The following is a 21,336-nucleotide window of genomic DNA, read 5'->3' on the forward strand; positions in this document are numbered from 1 at the left end:
ATAGGACACACAAGTTCGCTCATGCGTGGATTAAGACATCTGAGACAATTTTAAAATGTACAAACAGCTTTTTATTAGATGCTTCTTAAAATATTCTTTTTAAAACCAATTCTTTATAACACTAAAGGGAAAAAAGAAAAGTAACTACAGTAGCTGAGGTTACCGGCGGAGGGGGGCCACTATAGGACGGTATCCACCCAAACACAGCAAACAAAACCCCTGTAAAGCACCAGTCGCAGTGAGACAACCCAAACTCAGGAATCACGGCACACAAAAAAGAAGACACCGTCACCACACCAACACCGCCGCCGGGCCTCAGCACTGCCAACAGAGAGAGAAAAAAACAATTAATAAAGACAACAATCCAAAATATACAACAAAAGAAAACAATATCAGCCTAAATGTATAAATCGTTATATCAAACCAAAAGGCTGGAACAAAAATAACGCAAAACAAATTAAAATGTCCGAATCTGGTGCGACCCTCTGGCCACGCCGCAACAGGAGGTGAATTGAGCGCGCCGGTGCCGCACGCCAATGCCGCACACCAAACACCACTTCAATTAGGGCGTGTAGCCGCCACCACAATCCGAGGTTGATGATGCGCAGAATCCGGGATATCAACAGAGCAGCAATGGTAATATGGGGAGACCTGTAAAAGTTAGTCACTATTTAACAGAACTGCAACAAATTGGCGCTAACGATGAGCGTTACTTCTTACCTCCCAATCCAGACAAACTCATGTACGCGCGCACACACACACACAAACCGATGACGAGGAGGAGAGCCGCAGAGTAGCGTTTTGCCTATGATCACACCTGGATTTAGATCTTCTGTGAACAAGCAGCAATAGTGCAAAGAGAGGGGAGACCTACCACCACAAGATCAGAGCAGCATGCACCCGATGTTATGCCTTTTGGCTGTCAGCCCCTGAGACGCAAGTCACAGCCAAAGCTTGAGGAAGACATGTGTGTCCGATTGGGCGCAGCGGCTTCTTATATACCACGCCCACTTTGTCCAACCGGAACCTCGCACCTGAAAGCTATTTGTATAGCAATACATGTATTTCTATACCACTACAGCATGGAGACTTTGGGAGAACACCTGTATGTAGCAGGAGGAATCACCACAAATGATAACATGACTGTTATTGACCAGCTTGCCTATGACATGTACAGTCCAGCTGCAAACTCCTGGACCGCGTTTACATCCCTGCAAGTGCCACACGTCGGGGTGGGGAGTGCAGTTTTGGAGGGAAAGTTTTATTTGTTGGGTGGATACAGCCAGGAGGACTTCAGTGACACTAACATGGTCCATCGCTATGACAACGCCACACAGAAATGGGAGAACATGGGACAAATGCCAGGGCCCAACAATGAAATACGAGCATGTGTGCTGCGTTTGCCACAACATTTACGTCTGTAAAATGTTGTCAGCATATCAGCGATTTCAGACATAAACTTTCAGGAGCTAATATTGTTTTTTACAATGACGTGTGTTGGGCTTTTGGCTTCTAGTATCTGAAATAGGATTTTTGTAAGGAGAAACTCAAAGTTCAAGTATTCAAGTGTTGAAGTGATCATCTTAAAATCTAAATTATTCATCTCAAACTACACAAATTTGGCAGTTTTATTGACCTTTGCTTCCATTTTTTAAGTTAAAGTTGCCTGTTAATTATGTGCATCCAATAATGAAAAAACAAACACTACTGCAGTAGTAATTTGAAACTTGTAAAGTTTTCAAACTGACTAGAGATGCTATGGTCCCTGTATATTGTAGTAAACAGGTTATTAAGTAAGTGCATTTTTAACAGTGAATCAAAGTTTATTGTTTATGTTTAATATATGTCTTATGATAAATGTGTCCGAACACTGCGATATATAGCTGCAGACGTTTAGAGATATTTATATGACTGAGAGTTTTGCTGAAATAAATTCTGTAAAGTCTCCTTTCATCAGTGGATTTTTTTATAATGTATGTAACATGGGGAATAATTAGGTCTGTCACAATAAATTCATCTGGATGATAAATTTCCCCAGAAGTTAACATGAAAATAATTTTCTCCTTGCAATACAAACCTATAACCACAAGAGGGCCCTGTCCTCCCACTCCCACTTTGCTCAATTGAGACACTAGTAAAAGGTTTTAAGGCACAGTAAACCTTGCAATGAGATAAAAACAACAATTCATACTAGGTCTACAGATCTTCATACCTAACTTAATACATCTACGGTTTAAACTAATTAATTTCCTTTTAACCAGACACTGCATTTTTCTTTTTTTTTTTAAAAAAAAAGTTGTTAAAGTAGCTTTGATTACCATAGAAAGGCTTCCTTCTTACTTTGTCCCACTCTTAAGAAAATATGTCAAATTTAGTTGCATTTTGTTGTCAGTAGTAGATTTTCTCATAGTGAACAACTGTAGCTCTCCTCACACTTAACATCAACTCACCACCTCATCCATCTGGCCTCATCCTTCAGCAATGATATGAGAAGGATAACCGCACTGGGTTATATTCGTCTAGATCTGCAGTGTTGTTCAGCTGCAGTCATAACAGAGAACACGTATAGAGATGAATCACTATACGTGTCCATCTTCCTCAACAATAGGTTTGTGTTTCACACCAATTCTTCAAGTTTACCCAAAACCAGGATGTATGTCAGTAATAAGATCTTCTGATGACAATTTAAAACAATAGTTGCAGTTTATATACCAGACAGCCAGTCTGCCCTCAAGAGCTTGGTGTTGGAAAATAGGATTGTGGTGAAACCGGCAGAAGAGAAAGTCCTAAAAAGGCTGTTGTTGTAAAATTTAACTATTCTCTGTCGTGTTTTTCTCCAAAAAAAAAAATCTTGGGGTACTACTAAGGATGTGAACTTTTGCTTTCTAGTCAATTGAGTTCCTGTATCATCTTGTCTACCTCTTGATTGATCACAGCTGTGTCCTGTTTCCCTGATTACTCCCTTGTGAATTTAATCCAACCTGTGTCTGTGTTTCGTTGTTGTGTTCTTGTCATAGTCAATGTCAATGTCGTGTCTACGTTCTGTTGCGAGTATTCCCAGTTGCTACCAGTGTCTGCGTTTCCTTGTCTCATTGCTCATGTGCTGCCTGGATTTCTGTACTCGCCTGTAAACGTCACTAAAATGATAATTTTCACACCACAACCTGCATCCTCTGCATTCCATTCATTTCCACATTGTTCATCCTAAAACATTACAACGATAACGTCCAATTACAAACAAAGCAATTCGTTTTAGTTACACAAAAGCCACAATTTACTTTTAGTCAGATGTTTTTGAGAAATAGTGTGTTTACTGGATTGTTTTAAAAAAAAGGAAACAAAACCTAAGAAATTTTTTTTCTTGTTCTGTCAAATGCCTGTATAGAAAATCTGAAAAGAGTATTCAGTCCGAATCACTCTGATTCAGCTAAATAAATCTCAGTATAATTTCTGTTCTGTAAAGGCCTCATTGGAAAATATGAGTGAACACAGCAGGCAGGAAGGGCAGCGAAGTGTCTCATGGTAAGTCTGGAGAAACTGCAGGTATCCACAGCTCAACACGGACGATATCAGGCTTTCATAAAAGAAAACTAGCAAGAAATGCTGAAAGAAAGTCATAAGAAGTCCTGTTTGCAGTTTGGCTAGAAAAAGTACAAGAGACATGTGGAAGAAGATGGGCTAGGTTGAAGACGAATACAAATCCAGTTCCCAGTTCTGCACTACTTTGTGTTGTTCTGTTTATTAAAGCGTGAATACTTTGCAAGTCCAAATGACAGATTGGATTTTCTGTAGCGGTTTATGATTATGACCATCTGTTTAGTGTCTGAATTGCTGGGGCAAGTGGAGAAGACAGGCCTTAATGTCAGTAACAGCCCCTGGTAGCTTGCCCATGGTCTCCCACCGCTGGAGGCCGGGGTCAAACCGATGGACCAATCCCGACTCGCTGTAATCGTCCTGGCAGTATCCTCCCAGGATGTAGAGCTTCTCCTCCAGGACAGCCGAGGCAGAACCAACATGGGGCACTGGCAGCGAGGAAAAATCAGCCCAAGAGTCTTTCACTGGGTCATACACCTCACAGGCAAGATGATCGGTGTAGAACGTCCTCAGGTTGCACAGCCCACCGGCAACGTAAAGGCGTCCTCGCAATGCTTCCATACAGTGTTGGGCTCGGTCACGGGACATGTCCGCCAGGTAGACGCTTCCTCTCTCCGGGTGGTACAGGAGCATGGAGACCAGGCACACGTATTTACAGTTAAAACCTCCAGAGATGAAAATGCCTCCATTTAGGGCAGAGACTCCATAGCCACTGAGAGGCTGGTCCAGAGGATGGACGAAGCTAGGAAAAAGAAAAGAACATACATCAGTTAATGATGATACAAACGTCTAAAATCAGAAACTACTTTCAGTTAAGCTGATAGAATTTTGCTAGCATCTGTTTTTCTCTCATGAAAATTAAATAACTAGACATATCACTAAGGAAAATGATTCCTGGGTTGATTGCCAGTGCCAGCCAATAGCGTGTCAAGCGGCATTGCTCTAAGGTATTTTTGCTTCCCAAGCCACAATTTCTTAAAAATATTTAAGATACTCCATAAAAAAAATTATAAACAGGCAAATTCACCCCAAATAACTTGAAGTTATCTACCAAGTAAAAATATCTGTATATTAAACTGTGATTAATCATATTTCAATATTCATCGTCTTGTGCAAATGTAATTTCAATCACCCAATTTATCATCCCAAAGTACAGCAGTTATCCTTCTAATCCCTGTTACAACTTTCTAAAAGTATGTTTCTATTTTAAAAGGTAAACATTTTTTTAATTAATTATGGCAAATATTGCCATCTGGTGTCCAGTCACTGGCATTGCATATTAATAAGTTAGAAACTTATGAAGTTCATAATCATACGTTCATCATCTTATGAACGTATGATTAATAAAATCGTAACACAATACAGTTTTACTGGAGCCTGTACTTTCTAACCAAATAAAATCTCAAATATTGATGATTACATTTAAAAAAAGATGATATGGTTCAAAAATGTCAAAGTTCAACTCATTGGTACACTGACACAACTGAGCTTTTCTCTGAGAGAATTTGCATTGCGAGTTCTTCTCCAGAGGGATTCATTTACATATGTTCCAAAAACAAGTTACATTTAGAAACGGACCCGTCACCGAGCCGAACCCTGACTGCAAACCAGGAAAAGACCACGTACACCTGCAATAAGGTCAAAGAAAGGTGAGCAGGAAATTCAAAGAAATAAACTTTAATCCTTTCATGGATAGTGGTCACTTTTAGACAGCTGTCTAAAAGCCATTTTCCTGTGCTTCTTTTGGGTTTTTATGTTGTAAATGCACACAGACCACTGAAGTGGACTCTAATGTGTCATAAAATACACTATCAACTACTGGCCATCAGCTGCAAATGCAAGAAATTATTTTTGTTAAATCCAATATGGCCGACAGACAAAAAAGCATGCCGACCGACCCCGTCCCTCCATCTACTGTAGAAAAAAAAAACTATTGTGACATCAGATAACCAGTAAAGAACAATACTACTGATGTGTTTTTCAAATAACAACTTTGAATTTGGAGAAAATTACAATTGATCAACTAAAAAAAATTTAATAATTTTTAAAAAGTTACAAATTTATTTCTACCTTAAGAAAAAAAAAAAATTTAAAAAAAAAAATCCTGACACAAAGGATCATAATTTGTGCATGAAGGAGTTAAAATAAATCAATGAGTAAATAATAAATGCATTAAAAAATAAAACATCCAACCACTGTTCCAACGATAGAAAAACTTCAGTAAAGTCTCACTGAAGCTCTGAATGTTTTGATTATGTTTTGTTTTGTTCAGTAATAATATTTAACACAGATATTAAGCAGCTTGGCCCAATAAAACCCTTTGTTAACTTCTGACGGGATTTTAAACTACTGAAATCTTTAAATATGTATAATAAGTTACAAGATCAGTAATGTTGAAACAAATCCTGTGTAATAACAGTTATTATTTAGGAAGTTTTTCAAAAGTATTGGCTCCTAAGCATGCCAACCTTTAACTAACTATTTCAGACAGACCAGGTTTGGTTCCTCTTTGTGCTACAACTCTGTAAATCACATGAGGGCTTCACCGCATCATCATGGGATGGAGGTGAACAGGTAGTGTACCAAAGAGCCCAGATTGCTTCAGCTAGCATGCTTATTATACCAGTCTATAATACAAAATTAGCCATATTGCTAACATTAGCTCAAACGCTAATTGTAGCACAGAGGTATTCTGCTAGCCTGTCTTCTACAAATGACTAGTCCAACACGTCCAGCACCTAAGAAATTTATCTACTACAGTTTTTTATGTTGCATTAACACAGAGTGTCTTGAGTTTAAAGATATAGCAATAGCTCCTAAGTATGATACAGTATCAAGTAAATTATATGTCCTTATAAAACCAGTATGGCCCATCTTTATTTGTCAGATATAACATCTTCTTTAGCTAGACTCTGATCCAGTTTCCATTTATCCTCTGTTTTAAACATTTAAAATTGTGTTCAGGAATTTAATAGCAAATGACAAATATATTACCTCCACGAGTTGCTATCTGGTTTATACATCTCAACGCTGTCTGTGTTGGTGTCAATCTCTTTGTCTCCGCCAATGGCATAAAGGCGCTCCTCATGCACCACCAATGAGAAGTTACTTCTTGGCTCCTGCATGTCAGCCAAACCTTTCCAAATGTTTGTCACGGGGTCGTAGCTATATGATGTGGAGTAAAAGACAGGATATGGACGATGAGAACTGAAGTCTACGAAATGGATATAAATGCTGTGGTTTGTTTCCTTACCTGTAAGCTGATGTCATTATGTTATCCTTGGCATAAAAGTAATATCCACCAGCTATATACAACCTTCTGTCCATTACTGCCACACCATGTCTGAACTTTGGCTTATCTGGAATCTCACCTAGTCTCCTCCACTCTATCTCCTTCACCAATCCTGTGCCATTGCGCAAAGAGTTGGCAAACCAGATATCCTGGCTTGGTATACGTTTACCCACATCTGGATCTAGTTGGTCTCCCCCGACCACACAAAGAACATCTTTAGGTCGCCTGATTCGGCAGTATTCATCAGACTTTGGGAGACTGAAACCAAATTCCTTGAGAGCGGATCCATAGAGTTCCACTTCTTTGTCTGCAAAGCACTCCATATGCAGATTAATTGCTCTGACCTCCCTGAACTCACGAAAAGTCATGAGTGGGAAACGAACTCCGCTCATCAGTAAAGCAGCCTGGGCCAACCTCTCTTCGGGATCCGCTTGAATCCAGGAGATTACAGCACGAAATGCAGTCAACTCTGAAGGCACGCACAGACCATCGCAGCGGAGGAAGTCCAAGAGCTTCTTTGCGGGAAGGTCTTGAAACTTTGCTGTTGCTGACACTTCCCTGAAGTTCCTCAGTGTAAAGTCATTGGCTTCCTCGAGGAGTTCTGACAAGCCATACGCTTCAGCGAATGATTCCACGTCTAGACACGAGTTTATCTGCATTTCTTCTCGCATGAATTTCAGGCAAAGCAAGAAAGCAGGTTGAAACTGAAGCTGCAGGGCAGTGCAGGCTATCTCAAAAACACAGTCCCAGCTGAGATGAAGAGTCCCGCTGTAGGACCAACTGATTAGTGTCTCCAATTCACAAGCCGGTACAAAGGGAAGAGCGATGCAGGCCTGGTGAGATTCCCTCATTCCACATGTGAACATCACATGGAAGTAGTCGCTGCTTGCTGCCAGGATAATTCTATGAACTGGAGTCAGACAGAAGTAAAGGTCATCTTTGGCTACTATCATAAAGTAGTCAGTACAGCAAGCTAAAGTCATACTGACTTACCATGGAAAGAAATCTCATCCAGTTCCAAAATTACATCACATCCAACTTTGTCTTCCAACAACCTTTCAATGGATCGTAGAGTATTCGTCAGATGTACGTCTGCAGAGATTCTATCTTGTTCTGACTTTGGACATTGATCTTCCTTTGTCGCGTTTATGCTGTTGCAGAGATCCAGGAGTTGTGGGACCTCCAGTACTTTAGCTGCAGTTTTGATCTGAGTTAGTGTGTCTTTGTTTAAAATTGATATATCTCCACTGTAAGCAAACTCAATAACCGCCTGAAGCCCAATTTGGTCAACTTCATTACCCATGTGTACTGACCACATTGCGATTTTCCCTTGAGTACTGTGAGACTGTCCCATGTTTTTTTCCTTAAGTTTGTCTAGAATCAAGGCGCTGACTGCAGCTAGAATTAGGGAATGCACACTAAAATTGCTGCCGTCCTCAGTAGTCAGGGTCAGGTCTGTAAGAATAGAGGAAATCTGCAGTTCCTTAAGAGTCATAAATATCTCTCTAGGAAAGGTTTTGCTTGAGAATGTGTAGGCATGATGTTCAATTTCCTCGACTCCCTCATCACTGATATGTCCACCAGCATCGTCCTTATTACTTTGAGTCTTTCTCCCCTCAGACTCTTTAGCTTTATCTCCTTGACTAGCTAGGCCCATCCTGGAATCGTTGTAAGCAACAATTCGCCTCAACTCACGGTTATCTTGTTCTAACCCTTCTCCACCTTCTGCAACCACTCTTTTCCTCCTCTCTTTTTCTTTCCTCCATCGCTCTTCCCACTCCATCGGAAGGTAGTGCCTGGTAAACTCCATGTCAAAGGTGGATTTTTAACTTTGCTGAAGGCATTTGGCAAAATCTCTTGGATATAAAACGTTCACCTCAGCGCCAACTCTTCTTTCATACACAGATCTGTCTTCCACTTCTCTTCAGACTGAGATTTCTACTCCACATAAACAAGCAGCTTTTTATAGCAACTAGGCCAGAGAGATTCAGTTTCAAGAAGTCTCTTGGCTTCACTCAGCTTGTAGTGGTTTTTAGTGTTTCTCTGACAAGCTGAATACATTTGGAAGGTAAAAACAGACAAAAGTAAAAGTTCAACATAGAGTTTTAAGGTCTGAGAAAGATGGCAGCCATATCAAGTTACAGAAATGTCAGATGAATTATTTTTCATTTGACCATGAAATTTGTTTTCAATAGTAAATTAGACAGGCATCTCTCAAAGATAACAAAATCCTGTAAAAGGAGAATCAATTTGGAAAGAAATAAACGTAGCTATTTTTTAAAATGTGAATTTCAAAATGAATGGAATATTATAAGTAATTTCTGCACTTATATTACATGCAACACAAAGGTCTTTATTGCCATTACAGCAATTGAACCATCACCCTAATCTTTAGCTCTCTCCTTACATCCTTTATCAGATTTAAGTCTGGACTCCAGTGGAGTCATTCAAAAACTTTATTATCAGCAAAAAAGCAAGTAATTTTGGTAAATTTGCCAGAGGTATGAATCATGCTTGGGTTCACTCCTTAATGACAGTTTAGGTGATGATCCAAAATGCAAATCACTGGTTAACATTCAAAATCATAAGAAGCCTCACCGGCTTACTCTGCTTTCAGCTTTAATGCTATAAACAGAAATGACAACATTTAAAGCGCCATATTCTAAAAACCTGCCAGAAGATTTCTCATCAAATTTCTTTAAGTATCACTATTTGCACCATTTTTCTGCTTCTTCAACCCTTGCATCATGTGATCTATTTAAGTATTTGGCTTTCTGAACTCACGTGCCTTTGACCATGAGCATGTTTTCTTAATAAAGACTAATGCATTTCTCCTCTGGATTCTGTTGGTGAATTTTGTTGTGGATTATTCAGAACCTGTTTTTAGATAGAAAGGTAAAATGATCCTAGGCTTTGGGGTTTCATTGCGTGATTTTTCTGAACTGAATCTCATCAAGTAGAACTTTGTAGCAGTGCCCTTCCTGAATGGTAATTCACTGTATAACGACCAATGGCTCTTTGTAGCTAGTAGTGGAAACGTGGACTCACGATTGGTTGATGAGATCGATTTCATACAGAAGTTGTTCAGTTGGGAAGTTAGCATCAAATTTCCCAATTGGACTAAAAGAGTAGATTGGTGATGTACAGATCTAGGTTTCTATGTTTGTATTTTGTTGTTTTTTCGCATCTTGCCCTTCATTGTATCCAGCTGACTCTTGTTGATCCTTAGTCATTGTTGAGTCCATCCATCCATTTTCTCTACACCCTTGTCCCTAGTGGGGTCAAGAGTCATTGTGGAGTCTTTCTTTGGCATTGATTAGTTGTTCTGAATACTCTGTTGACTATTTCTAGTGGTCTTGGCTCTGTCAACTGGTTTTTGGACTTTGTTAAACTCATTCTCTCACTGTGACCTTGGGACTTGCTGCATTTATCCTGATCCTCATCACAACAAACCACTTCATGATGTCCTCAAGGTCCATTGTCCTGTTTGGTTTTAGATTAGTAATCTAAAATAATGAATCTAAAGTCAGGAAGGATCAGAGCACATCCTTCCTGTTGTCAACCTGGTTCTTTATTTACTTCCTACCTGTATTACAGTAAATTGTAACAACAACTGACTCTGACAAAGACACGTATTCAGAAACAGCCAATATGTGCAGCTTCGTCATGATCAGAGATGTATTACACATTTTTTATAAGGATTTTACAGGACGATAATGTTTTACATGGAGAGATCAGTAGGGTTCTGTGTTTTATTGTAACACAATACAGTTTTACTGGAGCCCACATTTTCTAAACAGAATCTCGATTATTGATGGTTTTGTAAAACGTATATATATATATATATATATATATATATATATATATATATATATATATATATATATATATATATATATATATATGTGGTTCAGATATGTCCTTAAATTTTAACTTATTGGTACACTGACACAACTGAGCCTTTCTCTGGGAGAATTTGCATTGGGAGCTTTTCTCCAGAACTATTAATTTACATGCGCTTCAAAAACAAGTTACATTTAGAAATGGACCCGTCACTGAACCAAAGCCTGACTATAAACCAGGAAAAGACCAGGCACACCTGCAATAACGTTAATGTAAAATGAGCAGGAAATAATTAGTAAGTAACAAATAACCACTGTTTCAATGACAGAAAAACTACGCTGTATCACTGAAGCTCAGAAGGTATGAATGTAATTAAAGAAAAAATTTTTTTCCTGAAAAACTGTTAAATGTTATGTTTTGCAGCATCCTGAGATAAAAGAGTCTCTCTGTCTCCAAAACAAAACTGATTTTGTTAAGTCAGTAGAACATTTCTCCCCTCCGCCTTTAGAGGTTAGAACAAAACAAAACCCTGTGGTTCTTGCTTTCTTTGTCATGAATGGATTCAAAATAATTATATTTCTGAGAAACAAGTTTGGCATTTTGAAGAGCACCACTTCCTGTCCCATGTTTACTCTATTCAAATTCTGACAGCAAAATCATATGAAATTCCCATTGCAGACTTGCTCTTTGGACAGTTTTCAACAGAATATTCAGAGGAGACTTTCTGTTTGAAGACAGTAAACAAACAGAACTAGACAAGTTTTTTTTCTAAATACATCCATTTCCATACTATATAAACGCCACAGCATCCACGCGCAAAAACCTTTCAATGAAAAATGTGAATTAACTAGAAATGATCATGCTTCCATTAAACAAATTTACTTTTGTAATTTCAATTTGCTCAGTTCTATTCTGAATGGAAACTCAGTTAATGTCAATCTGTATGTGGCTGCAAATGTGTGAGAAACCAGGAAGTGTCTTCTTCTCTCCAAACACAAAACTCTGAGGTAGATAATAACTCAACCCAAAACAACCCAGATGAACAGTTATCACTGTCATCAGTTTGGTCTTTAAAATGTCTGCAACATTTTTATTAGAGAGACAATCTGAAACTGTAAGATTGAAACAATAATAAACAGTGTTTTTATTCTCAAAGAGCAGCAGAGCCTCAGCAGTAAGACGCCATAATGACTGTTAATGTTTCTCTGGAAGATCAACCAGGTTCCCAGGATATGGAGGTTGGCTCAGCTTGTTTATATTTGTCCTTCCTGTTAATACTTGAATGTTTCCTTGTGAAATATGTTTTGAATATTTAAATAATGAAATGTTAAAATTCAGCTTCTGTTTAGAGAGCAGCAGTTGACCTGGGACAGTTTCAGCAGAGCATCAAGAGGAGAGAGTCTCATTCACTGAGGGGGAAAAGGAAACGTGTAAGTTTTAGAAAAATGTCTGTCGATAAGATTTAATCTCAATAACATCATTTCTTTTATACGTAATATATATATATATATATATATATATATATATATATATATATATATATATATATATATATATATATATATATATATATATATATATATATATATATATAAATGATTCAAAGCTTTATGTTGTGAAAATGTGTTTTCTTTCTGCAATTTTTAATTTTGATTTGATGTTATTAACTTTTTAAAAAAATATTCTTCAAATTTCCAGAATTGACATAAAACTTTATATTGTTAGATTTCATAGTTTATCACAAATTAAATCATTTTCTTCCATTGAGTTCTTTTACCAAAAACTTTTTAACTTTTACTTGAGCAACAATGTGAAAATTTATTCTATTATTACCAAAGTGAAACAACTTTTAGTTGCTCCACTTTGTTTCCAGTTTATGTCTAAGATCATGAGATGTAAAGATATTAATAGTCAGTTATTTCTGTAACTGTAATAAATATCTGTACTTTAGTCAATACTCCGTCTGTTCTGGATCCTGATTATAGAAGTTGTTTTTTTTTTCACATTACAAACTTTGTATGGATTAGAAATGATTTCTTTCATAAGCAGAACGACTCCACCACGTCTTGCCCCACCCTTGGTTTGAATATCCAAATGATGAAATTTAAATTTCAGCTCAATAACAGAGCTGTGTTAGTGGAGCTCTGCTTGTCATGAATGGAAATATTCTACTGAGAACAGTTTTAGTAAAACAAGACAGAAAGAAAAGGAAGCAAATGGAAATGAAAACTCTGAGTCTGAGCTTTTGGTACATGACAAACTTCACTTTTAAGTTCATGTTAAGTCATGTTTAATGTTTTAATGTTTTATTTCTAATTAGAGAAAAAGGCTGAGCAGAATGTCTCTCTGTCTGTCTTGGTCTCTCTGCTCTCATTGTTTCTCTGTCCAGTGGAGGGAGAGCTGCAGCTTTTCACTGTTTAAATGTTCTTCATCCAACAGAGACAAACTGCTGGAGGAAAATCATTCATCTGACAGCAAAGATGCAGTGGAGTCTGATTCTGCTCTTCCTGATGGGTAAGTTGATCTGAAACACAACTAGACTACAAGGAAATAAAGTTAACTCTTTGTTATCACACTGAAATGTTCATGAAAGCAGTTCATGAACTGATTGGGAAGAAATCCTCAAAATTTAATATGTTTTATCTTCACAGCTCAGTGTTGTTTCATTGACTGTCAGCTCTATCAGTTTCACTACATTAATCAGAATAAGAACTGGACTGAAGCTCAGCAGTACTGCAGAGAGAAACACACTGACCTGGTCACAGTGACTAACATGAAGGACATGGAGAGACTCAACATCTCAGCTGGAGGTCAGAGTGGAGCTTGGATTGGTCTGATCAGTAAACCAGAATTTAATAGAACATGGTACTGGTCTCTGACTGGAGTGGAGTTCAATGAAAGTGAGACAAACTGGAACCCAGGAGAACCAAGTGATACAGGAATTATAGGAGAACAGAACTGTGGGGCTGTGTATAAAAATGTCACATGGAACGATCAGGGTTGCAAGTGGTCTGAATATTTTCTGTGTTATGATGGTGAGTATTAAAAAACACAGAATCTAAACTCTATAGATTGTCTAATAAAAGTATCTGGATAAAATATTTAACACAAAAAGAAAATGAAAGTCTTTACTCTCAAAAACAAGTTATTGTTGTTTTCAATGCATCTGCCAATAAACCTGATTTTGTGTTTAATTTAATAACAGTTATAACAGATTAAAAATTTCTGTTCACTCCACAGAAACTAATACAACCCATAAATATCACCTGATTAAAGACAAGAAGACCTGGCAGGAAGCTCAGAGTTACTGCAGAGAGAAACACACAGACCTGATCAGTGGAACGAAGCAACTAGAGGATGAAGAAGTGAAGAAATTGATGAACTCTTCAGATCGTAACGCATACTTTGGTTTATTCAGAGACAATTGGAGGTGGTCAGATGGAAGCAGTTTCTCTTTCAGACACTGGAATAATGAATTAGTTAATCCAGAATCTGTCAGTGATCTTTGTGCCAAGATTGATGATGGAGGCAGATGGAAGAATGAGAACTGTGGTGTAAGAAAACCCTTCATCTGTTATGATGGTGAGATTTTGTTGCAATAAGACAAATTATTTAAATTTAACTGAATATGTAGGAAGAAATAAAAGATCTTCAATATACTGTTGAAGTTTTTCTGTCATTAATACTAAATCTATTAAAATAAATTGTTACATTTACACATGAATTGAATAAAACATGTAGAAATATTTAACATTTTGGATCTTTTAAATTATTCCAGGCTCTGCATGTTGACATAATTGAAGCTCCTGTTATGATTTATTGTGTTTGTTGCTTCTTTATGTAGATAATGTGATCCTGATCAAAGAGAATAAAACCTGGGAGGAAGCCTTGTACTACTGCAGAGATCATCACCATGACCTGGTCACCATCACCAACATGGATGATCAGAGATGGATCCAGGAGAAAGTCAAGAACGCATCGACTGATTATGTCTGGACGGGTCTGCGCTACACCTGCACTCTGGATTTCTGGTTCTGGGTCAGTGATGAGGTGGTCATCTATAAGAACTGGGCCAAAGGTGAACCGATGGATGACTGTGACATGTCTGGAGCCATGGAGACGAGAGGAAAACATCAGTGGAGGAAGAAAAATGATCTTGAGGAATTTAATTTCATTTGTTTTAAAAATTAAAATCAACTCTGTTATTTTTTTCTTTCATTGGCACTGAGCTTTTTACATAAATCTTGTTGTTTTTGGTTTTCTTGTGGTTTTAGTAACATTTTATTCACATATCATCATTTTACTGAATATGAGATTGTTTTTTGTTCTGTGGATTTACTGCACTGAAACAAACTTCATTGTGATTTATTTACCATGACAAAAACATCTGATTCTGATTCTCATCATTTATGCTTTTAGTTTGTCAATTTTAGCTACTTTAATATTATATTTTATTATTATACGGTAACATGGCTTTGCTCTTTAAGTTCTTAATAATTGTAACACATTATTTCAGAATATTATCATTAGTTATTCACTAGGAGTCATCTTCTATGAAGCACTTTGTGTTATATCATACTGCATATAAAGTTCACCATGAATAAAGTTTGAATTGAATTTTTTCTCCTTGTAGTTCTTTTAATTTAAGTTTTTCATACATTTTCCACTTATCAATGGAAACAAAACTATTTTAGAAGATCCAAAATCAAAACTTTGCAATAACTGCTGAGCAGCTTTTTAAATGTTTCCATTATTGAATAATCTTTGGTGATGACCTCCTTGTATTTGTGACTGGAAGGCCTCCTGGTCATCACCCTAATCTTTCGCTTCCTTTAAAGTGTGCCATTGAAATCCTGACTCTTTCTGGCCCGTCCCAAAATGTTTCCAGTAAACAGAAATCTGTATGAAATCTATCTGGGCAACCAAATGTCTGTATCACATGTGACCAGAGCACCTGAACTGTTTGATCTTTTGTTGGAACAACCCATGAATAGCAAGTGAACCAATCAGTCATGACCAAAATATTCTGATACCTATCTGTTTGTCTACCCAGAGAAAGAAAATCTAGGCCTACAACCTCAAGGGGGTAAGACACAGATATGGGGTGCAGTGGGGCCTCAGGCTCTGCAAGCTACAGGCAGCACAGCCCAACTGAACCCGATGCAACTCCTTCTCCATATTGGGTCAATAGAAGAACTGAGGAGTTCTGGAGTGGAGTCCTCTCCACTCCTGCATGGTCAGTTTCTTGATGGTACTTCTCCCACACCTCTCTGCTCTTGCTTGTGGGAGATACAACTTGGAAAAAAGTTTCATTAGTTTTACAGTCTGTTACTTTTTGACAAACAACACCATCCCGGAGTATGAGTTTCCCCCACTGTTTCAAACTTTTACATGCAATGGCTGACAAGTCTTTTCTAGTTTGTGCTTCAGGTAAAGTCCCCTGCCTCACATACCTTTGCACAGCTTTCAAGTCCACATTTAACTCTTGAGCAGCCTTCCAATCCTGTGTCTGTAGTTCAGGCTCCTGAGGATTTGGACAAGCTGCTACATTGGTTACATATGCAGATTGATCTTCTGATGACAGGCCTACAGGAAATCTGGACAAGGCATCAGCATTAACGTTTTCCTTCCCTGCCCGATATTTCATGATAAAATCGATGGAGGCCAACTGTGGTACCCAGCGTTGTTCTGTTGCCCCCAGGTGGGCAGTTTGAAGGTGCACCACTGGATTATCTGTAAAGACTGTAAATTTGGCTCCTGTCAGATAATCTTTAAACTTTTCAGTGATTGCCCACTTTAAGGCCAAAAGTTCCAGCTTGAAAGAACTGTAATTCGCATCGTTCCTTTCAGCAGGATGCAAACTCCGACTACCACAGGCGATCACATGTTCTCTCTCATTTTGCACCTGGGCTAGGAGAGCACCCAAACCATGTTTACTAGTGTCAGTATCAAGGACAAAAGGTAGAGAGAAGTCAGCATAAACGACTTGTGTAAGTGCAGTTTTTAACTGTTCAAATGCTTCCTGACAATCGGCTGTCCAAGTAATCTTTGTTTCCTCCCCCTTATTAGCAGGTATCCCAATCAACAGAGAGTTCAAAGGGCGAGTCATTTTACCATACCATACCATACCAGCTTTATTTATAAAGCACTTTAAAACAACCACAGTTGATACAAAGTGCTGTACAATCCAAAAACACAACAAAATAAAAATAATTTTAATTAAAAGTAGTTTAAAAACAAAGACATACACTTTAAACTAAATCTCACTTTAAACTAGATCTCACTGGTGTTGAAAGCCAAGTTAAATAGATGAGTTTTAAGACGAGCTTTAAAAGTGGACAGAGAAGGGGCCTCTCTGACCTGCAAAGGTAAGTCATTCCATAATTTGGGGCCCATAACAGAGAAAGCCCTGTCCCCTCTGAGCTTCCTTTTAGTTCTCGTACCTCCAAGAGCAGCTGATTTGCTGACCTGAGAGACTGATGGGGTATATGGGGATGAAGAAGCTCGGTGAGGTAAGCCGGGGCGAGATTATGCAATGATTTAAAAACAAACATAAGAATTTTAAAATGAATCCTAAAATATACAGGCAGTGAGGCCAGGACGGGGTTCACATGGTCCCTTTTTCGAGTACCTGTCAACAAACGTGCAGCAGCATTTTGTACCAGCTGCAGACGTGAGAGCAGCGCCTGACTGACTCCCAGATAAAGTGCGTTACAGTAGTCCAAACGAGTTGAAATAAAAGCATGGATCACTGTTTCAAAATGCTGCCTGGAAAGAAAAGATTTCACTGACGCCAAACGCCTTAAATGATAAAAGCTGGACTTAACCACGGCTCTAATTTGGCTGTCCAATTTAAAATCACTATCCACCTTAAAACCAAGATCTGTAATAACAGGTTTAAAATATTCCTCCAAAGGTCCCAGGTCAACAGAGGAGGACTCACAGGAGCCACTGTGTCCAAACACCATCACCTCTGTTTTGTTTTCATTAAAGTTTAAAAAGTTCAAGGCCAACCAAGCTTTAATATCTCCTAGGCAAGCCAGGAGATGTTTGATTGACTGTACATCCTGCTGCTTTATGGGCAAATAAATCTGACAATCATCAGCGTAACAATGAAAAGAAATCCCATGTTTCCTAAGGATAGAACCAAGAATTGAGCCCTGTGGGACACCATAAGACATTGAGACAAGAGATGATTCAGAGCCGCCAATATTCACCGAAAAAGTTCTCTCCTCCAGGTAAGACCTGAACCATTTAAGAACAGTGCCATCAATACCAACAATGTGGTGTAATCGCGATATTAAAATGTTGTGGTCTACTGTATCAAAGGCAGCAGTTAGGTCAAGTAACATCAGAACAACATGGTGACCAGAATCACATGCAAGAAGGACGTCATTAAAAACTCTAATCAAAGCAGATTCTGTACTATGGAGAGTTTTAAAACCTGACTGAAATACCTCCATGATGCCATTGTCATCTAAAAACTTTGTCAGCTGACAATACACAATTTTCTCTAAGACCTTAGAAAGAAAAGGCAGCTTCGAAATAGGCCGATAGTTAGCCAGAACAGTAGGATCAAGGCCAGGTTTTTTAAGCAGTGGCTGCACTACTGCATGTTTAAAACTAGCGGGAACCACACCTGAAGACAGGCTGCTATTTATAATTGCAAGAACAGGCTGCCCTATACTAGGAAAAATATCTTTAAAAAGTCGTGGAGGCACAGGATCCCGGGGGGAACCTGATAGCTTAATGTGGCCAACCACATCCTCTAAAAGTGAGACAGTCACAGGCTCAAACTGATTGAAAGCAGCCGAGCAGGGAACTGAAATTGAAGGGTCAGAGTCAGGTGCTGTGATACGAGCCCTGGTACTACCAACCTTTTCAATAAAGAAACGCATAAAATCATCACACACCTCAGGAGAAGCTTCCAAGCAGGCATTCTGAGAACTATTTAACACAAAGTCAATGGTGTTAAACAAAACACGTGGATTATGACTGTTTGAAGAAATGATATTTGCCAAATATTCCCTTTTTGCCTCTTTAACTGTGCTCTGGTAGCGACGCCAACAGTCTTTTAAAATCTGAAGAGTAACTTGCAGTTTATCCTTTTTCCACCTGCGTTCAACACGACGACATTCCTTCCTTGCAGCACGAGTTCTGTCATCAAACCAAGGCTCAGGTTTAATCCTGGGGTGCCTGGTTTTTAATGGAGCAACCGAGTCCAGGATGGTTTGACAGGAAGAATGAAACCAGGACCAGAGCTCTTCTGTATCGAAGTGGAGGAAGTCAAATGATCCACAGAGCTGAAAAAAAGCAGTAGAAAAATGAGTGGCAGTGGAAGGGTTAATAATGCGACAGCGCCGAACAGCAGTGCAAGTTTTTACTGAGGTAGGTGTCAAAGCAACAGTGAATAAAACAGGCCGGTGATCCGAAAACACAGAGTCACAGATTTCCAAGTTAGTCACAGGCAGACCGCAGGAAATGACCAGGTCCAGTGTGTGTCCATGTTCATGTGTAGGGCTGGATACGGCCTGTACCAGGTTCAGAGAGTCCAAAAGGGTTAAAAAGTCCTTTACCAGAGGCTTATTTGGACAGCACACGTGTATATTGAAGTCCCCAACAATAAGAACATGATCGTAGTTAGTTAAAATCCCAGATAAAAAATCAGAAAAGTCGCTTATAAAATCCTTATCATATTTGGCGGGCCGGTAGACGACAGCACAGAAAACTGGGTCTACGTATCTCATCTCAAAAGACGTAAACTCAAAAATGGGGAATGATGTCTGTAAAAAACACTGCTTACATTTGTAGTCCTGTTTGTAAACAGTCGCTGTGCCTCCGCTCTCCCCGACGCCCGTGGTGAGTTAAAATAAAAACAATCCGTTGGTACAAGCTCAGATAGAACACTGGACTCACCAACACTCAGCCACGTCTCAGTCACACACAGAAAATCCAGGTTGTGGTGACCAAAAAAGTCCCGAAGAATAAAAGTTTTATTCACAAGCGACTGGCGTTTACCAGGCCAATCCTAACAGGAACTTGATCCTGGGCTCTGACAAGTCGGGAAACCCGGCACAGCGGTCTCAGGTTTTGGTAACCCCGACGGCGCATATAGAGCCGAGAAAAGCAGGGGCGACGGCGTAAAGGAACTTCAACGCCGACCACTGGCACCAAGCAAACACCAACGGGATCCAAGAAACGCAGAGGCAACCGAGAGCCCAGAAACGATCCTTGCGATGATCGAGCAAAAGTAGAACAGTGCGTCATGTAACACTTCAGCTTCACCAGCCGGCCGCTTCGTCTACCGCGACGACGACGACGACAACTCCTCCGTGGAAGCAGCTCAGGAACCCGGAACAAGTGGCTCGGAATCTCCGACAGAAGCGGGGGCAAAGATTGTCGGCCCGCAACATTTTGGCAAAACCAGGAACAAACCTCCTATAATATCCAGCCAGGCCCAGAAAAGCTCTGACCTGACGAATGGTATTTGGAACAGGGTAATTCTTGACAGCATTAATTTTTCCAGGATCAGGTCTCACCCCATTCTTGTCAACAAGGTGGCCAAGAAACTTTACCTGAGTTTGAAACAACTTGTCCAATGTAAGTTTCAGGCCATGCTGACAAAGTCTCTGGAAAACATTTTCAAGGTGTTGCAAATGAGTAGAACGCCAAATATGGACAGTACGAAGCGTACTACCAGCAATGTTAGATAAATTCTCAACCGGACTTGATACAACTAGTCTAAGAAAAACTTCTTTACGAGACAATGGCCATCATTAACAGCAGACCCTTAAGTGTGGAGTATCTTAATGATCCCCTGGGTCCAGAGCCATTAACTCCCAATCACATTTTATCAATGAAGTCTTCAGTTATTCTTCCCCCTCCAGGACAGTTTTACAGAGAGGATTTGTACTTGAACAAAATATGGAGAAGAGTGCAATTTCTGGCAAATGAGTTTTGGCAAAGATGGAAACGAGAACATCTGATAAATCTCCAACAGCGACAGAAATGACAGAAACAGAACCAACAAATGCCCATTAGATCTGACCTCTAATGTCTTATAAAATGGTTTATAAGACATAAACCATTTTATGCCTTATAAAATGCTTCTATCGACCGTTTCATAATACATTTTTCTAGCTTGTTTTGATTCTTACATTTCTTGGTCTCTAAAATCATGACAAAAAAACTGAAAAAAATTCTTTGACTTTTCTCTGGTTTGAACTGAAGGAGGAATCCAGACGTAACATAACGATCCCCGTCCTTTGCCTTGTTTTCATCCCTCAGGAGAGCGTTTCTCAGGTGAGGCCGCTCATCATCACCGGGCCCAACGTGGAGAAGCAGAAGAGTCCTTCGGATGGGTCCCGAGGCTCCAAGCTGACCTCCCTGTGGCCCTCGTCTCTGCCTCTCCCCGTCAAGCTGCTGCTCCTGCTGCCCGTCTCGCTCTCCCTCGTCATCGTTATAATCTCATTCCTGCTGCCCTGGACCGCCACATGACACAGCATCATGTTTTTATTTTTTTCCCTCAAACATCGCACAAACGTCATCGAGTCTTATGATGTAGTCAATAGCATACTTATTTTTATTCCTTTTTTAAAATTTATTTA

The 21,336-nt window shown here is 39.1% G+C and overlaps 2 protein-coding genes across 3 annotated transcripts; one reads left to right on the forward strand and one right to left on the reverse strand.

Annotated features, from left to right (window-relative positions):
- Positions 1 to 238: 238 nt before the first annotated feature.
- On the reverse strand, positions 239 to 8,796 carry LOC122820225 (kelch-like protein 33). Its single transcript, XM_044097465.1, has 4 exons — positions 7,880 to 8,796; positions 6,848 to 7,796; positions 6,589 to 6,759; positions 239 to 4,336 (listed from the first exon to the last, which is right to left on the reverse strand). Exons 1-4 carry the CDS (start codon positions 8,694 to 8,696, stop codon positions 3,817 to 3,819), a joined length of 2,457 nt encoding a protein of 818 aa, XP_043953400.1. The 5' UTR covers positions 8,697 to 8,796; the 3' UTR covers positions 239 to 3,816.
- A 3,290-nt stretch (positions 8,797 to 12,086) lies between these two features.
- Positions 12,087 to 15,352, forward strand: LOC122820231 (C-type mannose receptor 2-like). 2 transcript variants are annotated; one of them, XM_044097472.1, is made up of 5 exons: positions 12,087 to 12,159; positions 13,169 to 13,243; positions 13,381 to 13,764; positions 13,970 to 14,311; positions 14,574 to 15,351. In XM_044097472.1, the coding sequence occupies exons 2-5, from the start codon at positions 13,210 to 13,212 to the stop codon at positions 14,918 to 14,920; spliced, it is 1,107 nt and encodes a 368-aa protein (XP_043953407.1). In that variant the 5' UTR covers positions 12,087 to 12,159; positions 13,169 to 13,209; the 3' UTR covers positions 14,921 to 15,351. The 2 variants fall into 2 exon arrangements, with proteins under 2 accessions (XP_043953407.1, XP_043953406.1); XM_044097471.1 differs by lacking the exon at positions 12,087 to 12,159 and having other exon boundaries at positions 12,843 to 13,243; positions 14,574 to 15,352.
- Positions 15,353 to 21,336: the final 5,984 nt, after the last annotated feature.

Source organism: Gambusia affinis, linkage group LG18 (genome assembly GCF_019740435.1).
Source record: "Gambusia affinis linkage group LG18, SWU_Gaff_1.0, whole genome shotgun sequence".
Classification (NCBI taxonomy): Eukaryota; Metazoa; Chordata; class Actinopteri; order Cyprinodontiformes; family Poeciliidae; genus Gambusia; species Gambusia affinis.